This window comes from Suncus etruscus, chromosome 4 (genome assembly GCF_024139225.1).
Source record: "Suncus etruscus isolate mSunEtr1 chromosome 4, mSunEtr1.pri.cur, whole genome shotgun sequence".
Classification (NCBI taxonomy): Eukaryota; Metazoa; Chordata; class Mammalia; order Eulipotyphla; family Soricidae; genus Suncus; species Suncus etruscus.
The window spans coordinates 111,379,635-111,388,305 of record NC_064851.1 but is presented as its reverse complement, the minus strand read 5'-3'; the positions used below and the strand labels follow the sequence as shown (position 1 = coordinate 111,388,305).

The following is an 8,671-nucleotide window of genomic DNA, read 5'->3' as shown; positions in this document are numbered from 1 at the left end:
TTGGCAAGCATTGTCCACTATCTAAACAATGACTTTGGAGAGATTATTCAGTTGTTTATGCTTTGCCTGCAGGAGGCCTGGTTCAATCCATGACGCTGCATGGTCCCCCAGCATTCCCCTTGAACAAACCCCCACCAAGCACAGAGCAGAGTAGACCCCAAACAACAATGTATGTAGCCTTTCCCCAAGAAACAAAGACAGAAAGTTATCCCATATTTCTTAACTAATCCTGTAGGCTTCCTCTGCCCTGTGTTTCGAAAGGTCCCTTTTTCCTCTCTGCCAAGCCCCCTTATTGAAGAACCCACCATCATAACGACTCATCAGTTTATTGTACTCAGCAACTCTCCCAGAGTGACAGTTATCACAATGAGCCACTGAAAGTCCACAGTCCCAGAAATATCAATGGATGATAATAGAACACTGATTGGTCAAAGCATCTGAAGAGCTATATAAGACTTCTGTGACTAAAGAGTTGTGTTCAAAAGAAAATTATGGAAGCATAAGTGGATTTTTATTAGGCTCAGTGAGCAGTTGTTTTGTTTCAGTAAGCCCATTAAAACCAGTGAGGAATAGCAATGTTTGTGAAATAAATGGAAACAAAAATTAAGTATTAAAACTGTAGGGAACATATGATGCTAAAAGTGATTTGATGAAAACTAATGCTGGAGTACAGGAAGTAGGACATTATTAGCCTTGCATGTAGCCAAACTGGGTTCACTACCTAGCATGCTGATATATGGTTTCCTGAGCACTGCCTGCAGTGATTCCTGAGAGCAGAGCCAGGAGTGACCCAGGAGCACACCAATATGTGGCCCCCAGACAAAAACAAATGAACAAACACAATTAATGCTGGACAAGAGGGGGTGTAAATGGGGCGGTAACTGACAGAGAGCAAAGTGTCAGTTTCTACCCATCCATTTGCCTGTTCTGCTCTGTCTTATTTATGCAAGAATCATGATATTCTAAACTTAAAATGGCCTTATTGCTTCAGGATCTTTTGCAATTTCCTATACAATTGGTATTCTTTTTAATTTGTTTTTTTATTTCTGTAATTTTTATGGGAATATTCATGTTCACTCTTCAGACATTATTGAGGATACAGACATTTGAACAATATAAATTCATCTATGATGAGTTCCTTTCTTATATGAGCATGGACTATATTTCCATTTATATCTTCTTTAATATCCTTCAACCACGTTTGATCATTTATTCTATACAAGAATTTGGTGTATGCAGTACATAAAGAACTTGTGAATTCAAAAGCAAACATGACAAATAGTCCTATTAAAAATAAGCCAAGGGAGATAGGGAGTCACCTTAAGAAAGAAACATGTCTAATATCATGAAGACTCTCATATTGATTTTATGCCAAGAAAATACCCCCATCACGAGCTAATATAGTCCTGATGGCCCCTGAACACTACTGGAATCAGGCATTAATTCCATGAGGCACATCTTCAGACCAAGCACTGTTGGACATCAGAATTATTTGAAAAAAACCTGAAAAAAGAAACTGAATAGATATTTTTCAAAGAAATGCACAACAGAAGGACTGGGGAGATTGTACAGTGGGTAGAACACTTGCTTTGAAATGCACAACAGAAGGACTGGGGAGATTGTACAGTGGGTAGAACACTTGCTTTGCATGAAGTTGATCTAGGCATGGGTCCTCAAACTTTTTAAACAGGGGGCCAGTTCACTGTCCCTCAGACCATTGGAGGGTCTGACTATAGTAAAAACAAAACTTATGAACGAATTCTTATGCACACTGCATATATCTTATTTTGCAATGAAGAAACAAAACAGATACAAATACAATATGTGGCCCACGGGCCATAGTTTGAGGACCACTGAGAATCTGATCTCCAGCACTCCATTACATTCCCTCAAGCTCTACCAAGCATGCTTCCCGAGCACAGAGCCAGGAGCAAGTGCTGACCAGGAGTGGTCCAAAAATCAAAAAAAGAAAGAAAGAAAGGAAGGAAGGAAGGAAGGAAGGAAGGAAGGAAGGAAGGAAGGAAGGAAGGAAGGAAGGAAGGAAGGAAGGAAGGAAGGAAGGAAGGAAGGAAGGAAGGAAGGAAGGAAGGAAGGAAGGAAGCAAGGAAGGAAGAAGGAAGGAAGGAAGGAAGGAAGGAAGGAAGAAGGAAGGAAGAAAGAAAGAAAGAAAGAAAGAAAGAAAGAAAGAAAGAAAGAAAGAAAGAAAGAAAGAAAGAAAGAAAGAAAGAAAGAAAGAAAGAAAGAAAGAAAGAAAGAAAGAAAGAAAGAAAGGAAGAAAGAAGAAAAGAAAGGAAAGAAAAGAAATGGAAAACAGGGATCTTTTGTACTTAATACAGTTAATAGTATCACTAACTAGGAAAATTCAAGTAAAAAAATCACATGTAATATGTAATATCACATACCTTTAATAAGACTATTACCAGAAGAAAACAGAAAATAGAAAATTAGTAAGAATGTGCAGCAAGTAGATCACTATGCACTATTCTTGGACATGTAGCTTGCTGATAGATTTTATAAAAAAAAATTTATGGAAGGCTGAAGTTGTGGTGCAGCAGTAAGGTGTTTGCCTTGACCTAGGACAGACCACTGTTCAATCCCCTGGCATCCTATATGATCTCCCAAGCCAGTAGCGATCTCTAAGCACAAAGCCAGGAGTATCACTGGGTGTGCCCCCCCATAAAAAGAAAAAAGAAGAAAAATATATGGGATTTCAAAAAAATTAAATTAAAAATAGAAATATCCTGCAACCCAGAATTCCACATCTGGGTATCTGCCAAAGGAAATAAAATCAGTATTTAAAGATGTTCTTTGGTATTCTCATGTTCTTTGTTGCATTATTCACAATATCCAGAGAAACAACCTAAATGTCTAAAATTAGGTAGCTCTAAAAGAAAAATGTGGTGTGATTTATAATGGGATATTAGTCATCTTTACAAAGGAAACCCTTCCTGAATGAACCTAGTGGACAGCATACTAAATAAAATAAGCCAGATACAGAGACAAATAATATATTATCTCCCTTATATAAAACTAAAACAGATTCATAGGAGTGGAGAGACCAATGGTTATGACCACAGCTAGGATAGAAGAGAGTGAAGAGGTCAAAGGGTTCAAAGTTTCAATCAAGCAAGGTGAGTACATTCTGTATACCAAATGTGTATACTGACCAAGGTTAACAATGTCCCTTGGATTCTTGAAGTTTCTAAGTGCACAGGACATAACATTGTGTGTGTATGCATGGTCATGATCATGGTTGTTACTTTTATTATTTTATTTGATATTTTATTGTTAATTTTATTGCGTATATGGAACATCAAAGTATCAAGTTGTAAACCTTCAAAACAATTTATGTTGCCACCGACATCTTCATAAAGTAGGAAAAGGACTTTTTGGATGTTAGTTTTGTTTTGGGGCCACAGCTGCCTGTGATCATTAATCACTATTGGGACCATCGCTCAGGGGACCAGCTGGTCTGGTGCACAGGAAATTGGCCTCCAACAAGGCAAACACCCTAGCTACTCTAATCTCTCTTGGCCTGAAAAAATACTTTCTTTTTATTAAAAGCATGATACCAAACTTTGCTAAATTTAAAAATAGAACAATGTATTTGTAATCCCATATACAAAGAATCTTGATTTTAAAGCCTGCATATATTTTCCATTTCTGCCCTAATAAAGGACATCAGGTTTGTAGAATTAAAGGAAAAATGCAGCCCAGCTCTTTTTTATCTGCTACTACAGAAATCTATGTCTCCACTTTAGTCTCAGGAGGTGGTAGTCAAAGTGTTGGCCAGGATAAGTGCCTTCCAGGAAGATCAGATGATAAATCCTCATTCAGACTCTTTCTCTAGTAGAATTTACCAGCAGACTTGTCCTTGCTTTCCAGCTGCCAGTTGAGGGTTAGTATTTATTCCAACAGGCTGCACTGTGTTCCCTCATATGCTTCCCCTGTATAAATGGCACATCCAGACCTTCTGACACTGCAAATCTCTCTTCTCCTTCCCTTGCAGCCATCTGACTCCAGTTGGGAGATAGAACTTGGCTCTGAAGGGTTCATATGATTAGACCAGGTCCCCTTGAATACTCCTGTATAAACTTTTAACATTATACATACTATTTAATTTCTCTTTCACTGTTATCTCAGCTACTCACAAATTCCAGGGATGAAACTGTGAAGAATAGAATAGAGGGGCCAGAGAGATAGCATGGAGGTAAGGCGTTTGCCTTTCATGCAGAAGATCATCAGTTTGAATCCTGGCATCCCATATGGTCCCCTGTGCCTGCCAGGAGCAACTTCTGAGCATGGAGCCAGAAGTAACCCCTGAGCATTGCCGGGTGTGACCCAAAAACCACACACACACACACACACACACACACAGAATAGAATAGAGGTCATTCTTCCAATAAAAGTCAAATGTTAAAATTGAGAAGCCTACGTGACTAAAACTAAGAATGTATAAATAGTATGCACAGACGAATGTGTGTGTATATGTGTATGTAGGTGCCCTGGGATGGAACCCAGGGTCTTACATATTTACTACTGAGTCACCTCTGTGCCCCTCAGTATTTTTTAAAATCAAGAAAATTATCAGCAATGGCAGTAAGGCAAAGCTTCCTCTTAAAAAGTATGGAGAATGTCATTGAGGACATATAGGGCAATATAAAGGTACTGACCATTGCCCATTTCCCCAACTAATACACAAACATCCAAGTCATCAATCCTCTGAAACTGTACATGTGCATTACACAAATGCACTGCTAGTAAGTCTTAGAGCAAATGTTAATGCTAAACCAAACAGTTGAATCTGAAATGCTACAATGGTACTAATTGCCTAAATTCATTCATACTCACAAATTCATGAATAGAACCATGCATAAATCAAAGAAAGGAAATGAGATGATTGGATATGGAAGAATGGAGAGAGGGAAGGTAGTTTATTTTCTCTATCCTCTTTTGAGAGAGAGAGAGAGAGAGAGAGAGAAGAGACTAAAAACTAGACAGAAGAACAAATGCCTCTTTCTTCAGAAAAAAAGATTCAGATGAGATATAAAACTGACTGACCCACATCTGCCTTTTTCCAAGTGTTTGGAGGATACAGCAGCTAAGTTTCTGCAGTCAAGGGAGTCCAAGAAATGAGGAAAATCTGAATGTGTTAGAAGAGTAAAAAAGATAAACATTAAAAATGGGGGTATTTATATCTATGACACATCTGCCTGCATATATGTGTTGGATGCTTTGAGAACAATTTAACAATATAACTTGAAAATTTTTATGTCTTGTTCCAATTGGACTCCCCATTTCAACATATCTATTAAGGAAAGGATAACCATAATTATGGTGACTCTTTTCTTTTCCTAAAATAATTAGACCCTGCTGAACTCTTCAATTTACACTTATAAGAAAACCTATTCACCACATTTTAACATAAGATAAAGGTCCTTAAAACACCTTCATCCACACTTTAATCATAGGGATTGGTGTTGAAACATTGGATGTCTGAAAGCCAGTCATTAATAACTTTGTGACTGTATAAAAAATTTAAAGCAAGAAAACATTCAGGATATTTTTTTAAGAAAAAGAAATAATGGTGGTGAGAAATGTACACTGGTAAAGGGATGGGTGTTGGAATACTAACTGAATCTCAATATCAACAATATTTTAACTATCTTATGGCGATTCCCTAAAACAATAAAAAAATAATAAAGAAATTAAAAAACAACCCACTCAAACAAAAAAAAAACCAAATTATTCAGTCTTTTACTTTGAAAAAGTCACAGAACAAATGATTAGACCCTGGTCAGTCTCTCTGTCACCTAGGAATAACTCATGATACTTGCAATAGCTCAGTTTGCTATTTCTAAGAAAAACTTACCTGGATACATGTCTCTATTTATTTTCCTTCGGAACATATGTAAGAGGAGGAGGAATTCTGCTTTCCTTCTATAACTGAGCATGTTAGGATTACTTATTAATTCTGTCAACCTGATATTATCTTTAATTGATGTGGAAGCCGTAGACCTGGAAACTGGGGGCAAACTCATCTGGTAAAGAAAGTCTGTGAAATTCACAAGTTCGCTCTGCACACTCTTAACCCTGGAAATGAAATATAAATATTGTTGACTGACTTATTTTTCTGAGATGTATTTTATCCTAAAATGTGTTATTTTCAATGATCGTACTAAAAAATGTCAAGTAACTTACTTTCTATGTGTCAACAACGTGTACAACTCCTCTATCATTATTTCAGGCACTCCCATTTTACAATGAATTGTTCCATGGATTAGTTCTTTAGGTAATTTTAGATGTTTTTTGGCCATGAACTTTAATAGTAGAAAGAAAACATTTTTATCATATTCTATTGGAAATCTCCAATTATTACAAATTAATTTTCATTCCTTATATTCCCTCAACTAATTTTCTTTCTTTTTTCCACACCCAGCTGTACTCAGAGCTTATTCCTGGCTCTGTGCTTAGGGATTACTTCTGGTGCTCAGGTGATCACAGTGGTACTGGGGGTGAAACCTGGCTTAGTTGTTTGCAGGACTAGCACTTTACCTTACGTTCTCTCTTTCTTTCCTTCTGTCTCTTCCCCCTCACCCCTCAAAAATTTTTTTGATGTTTCAACTGTTACTTAGTAGATACTGTTACTTGCCAGAAATTCTGTAATCAATACACTCAATTACATGAGTGATTCATCATAGCAAACTTTGACAACCAGTTTTTCTCTATGAGGAAATGGTTTGCCTATATAGTTTCCAAGCACACATACACACACACACACACACACACACACACACACACACACACACACAGCTGTCCACGGATATAATGAGTGCACTTCTTTAAATACTTAAATGTCAAATTATTGATTTACCTTCTCCAAATGTCCCCAGTTACCTAGCTTCACTTGTAAAGAAGTTCCATTTTCAAAGGCTGACAAGTGAAGGTCCCACGGGTAATACACGGTGAGTATTTCAGCAACCAGGTAGCCATTTGAAAAATCCCTGGACGATTGCCATAAGGAAATGGAATAAAATTGAGTTCATTACACAATTTGCATCTTTTCATCGCTTTTTCAGACCAGTCTAAAGATTCGAGGTTGACGGCAAGAAACATGCTTAGTTTGAGTGTATCTGCATCATTGCTCAAAGGAGAAAAAACTCTTCCATAAAAGTGGAAAAAACACTTGGGGGTAGGTGCACAAGGTTTGGTGTTCTGTCTCCACTTCTAAACCTATATTGAATATGTATTTGTAATTTGCTCTCCCAGAGGCTCTTTATTCCCATGGAGAACCTCAGGCCCATCACTGTTCAAGAATATGAGTCAACCGGGCTTTGCCTGCAGACCCCTCGTTAACAGTATTACAGTCGGGCTTGAGTTTACATTCCCAGAACAATGATTAACAGAAAATTTATGCAGCTATTTTATCGACCCCCGGGCACTTCATCTTAAATGGGACAAAGGAATCCTCATTCATATGAATATTAATGTCCAATCTCCCTAGGGCCTCTACTAGTTTATCATTTAGGGAGTCACTAAAGCATTCTGCTTCCTTCTAAAATAATAGGGGAAATACATCAATGAAAAGCTTACAATGACGTCTCTCTTTTTGTCTTGCCCTTTTCGGGCAGCGTGGTTCATTGTGAGGTGCTCGAGGCACTGAGGGTCCCCTGAACCACACTCACGGGGTTCAGGGAGCTCCAGGCTGCATGCACCATCATGTGTTAGCGTCCTCGAATGGGGGTAGGCTGCAGACTAGGCTTGCTCCCCAATCCCTAGCCCTCTGACCCAACACTGATGCCAAAGACAAAACCTGAGCCCCAGCAGACCGCCAGGTGGCGGCAGAGCAGAGGCTGAGGGACCCCGGTGGCCGGCACCTGTTCACGTTCCTGGGGAAGAAGCTGAGGTTCAGGCTCTGCAGCCACCGCAGGATACACCGAGACAGGCGCGAGCGCTTCGGGGGTTGCGGATAGGTCACACATTTAGGCTTTACTGGGACGGGAGCTGAAGACTCAGGCGAAACACACCGCGAAATGGGTGGTGGAGTTTCTTCCGCTGCCGCCGCTGGAGGTGTCCAACGGCTTCTAGTTTGGCCGGCAGCAGCCATGACCATTGCTGGGTTGCTATGGCAACAGCGCCGCCAGGGCTTAAGTGGCTCAAGTGGGGCCGATGGAAGGGCGGGGCCTCAAAGAACGGGGCGTGGTTTTGACGTGTTGGGCGGGGCCTAGTCGGATGGGCGGGCCTACATAGATAGGGAGGGCTTAGCTAGATAGGATGGGGCTTCGAGATATGGGGCGGGGCCTACGTGAATGGGGCGGGACCTAAATGGATCAAGTGGGGTCGGTGGATGGGCGGGGCCTCAATGGACGGGGCGGGGTTTCGGCTGCTGGGTGGCCCTACATAGATAGGTTGGGCTTAGCTAGATAGGGTGGGGCTTTGAGAAATAGGTGGGGGGGGCTAAATCCATAACGCTTGATCAGTGAATGAGCGGGCCTCAAAAGACAGGGCGGGGCCTCGATGGACTGAGGCGGGGCTTAAAGAAAGGGGCGGGGTCTCGAGTACATGGGCACGGTCCAAGGTGAAAAGGCGTACCTGACCCTGAGACTATTCTCTTCTTTTTTTTTTTTAATTAAATAATTATTTCTTTATTTAAGCACCATGGTTACAAAAA

At 40.0% G+C, this 8,671-nt stretch overlaps 1 protein-coding gene across 1 annotated transcript; it reads right to left on the bottom strand.

Moving 5' to 3' along the window:
• Positions 1-219: 219 nt before the first annotated feature.
• SPATA4 (spermatogenesis associated 4) lies at positions 220-8,107 on the bottom strand. The gene is made up of 6 exons (XM_049772659.1): positions 7,878-8,107; positions 6,875-7,004; positions 6,202-6,320; positions 5,873-6,093; positions 5,066-5,143; positions 220-374 (listed from the first exon to the last, which is right to left on the bottom strand). Exons 1-6 carry the CDS (start codon positions 8,105-8,107, stop codon positions 220-222), a joined length of 933 nt encoding a protein of 310 aa, XP_049628616.1.
• Positions 8,108-8,671: the final 564 nt, after the last annotated feature.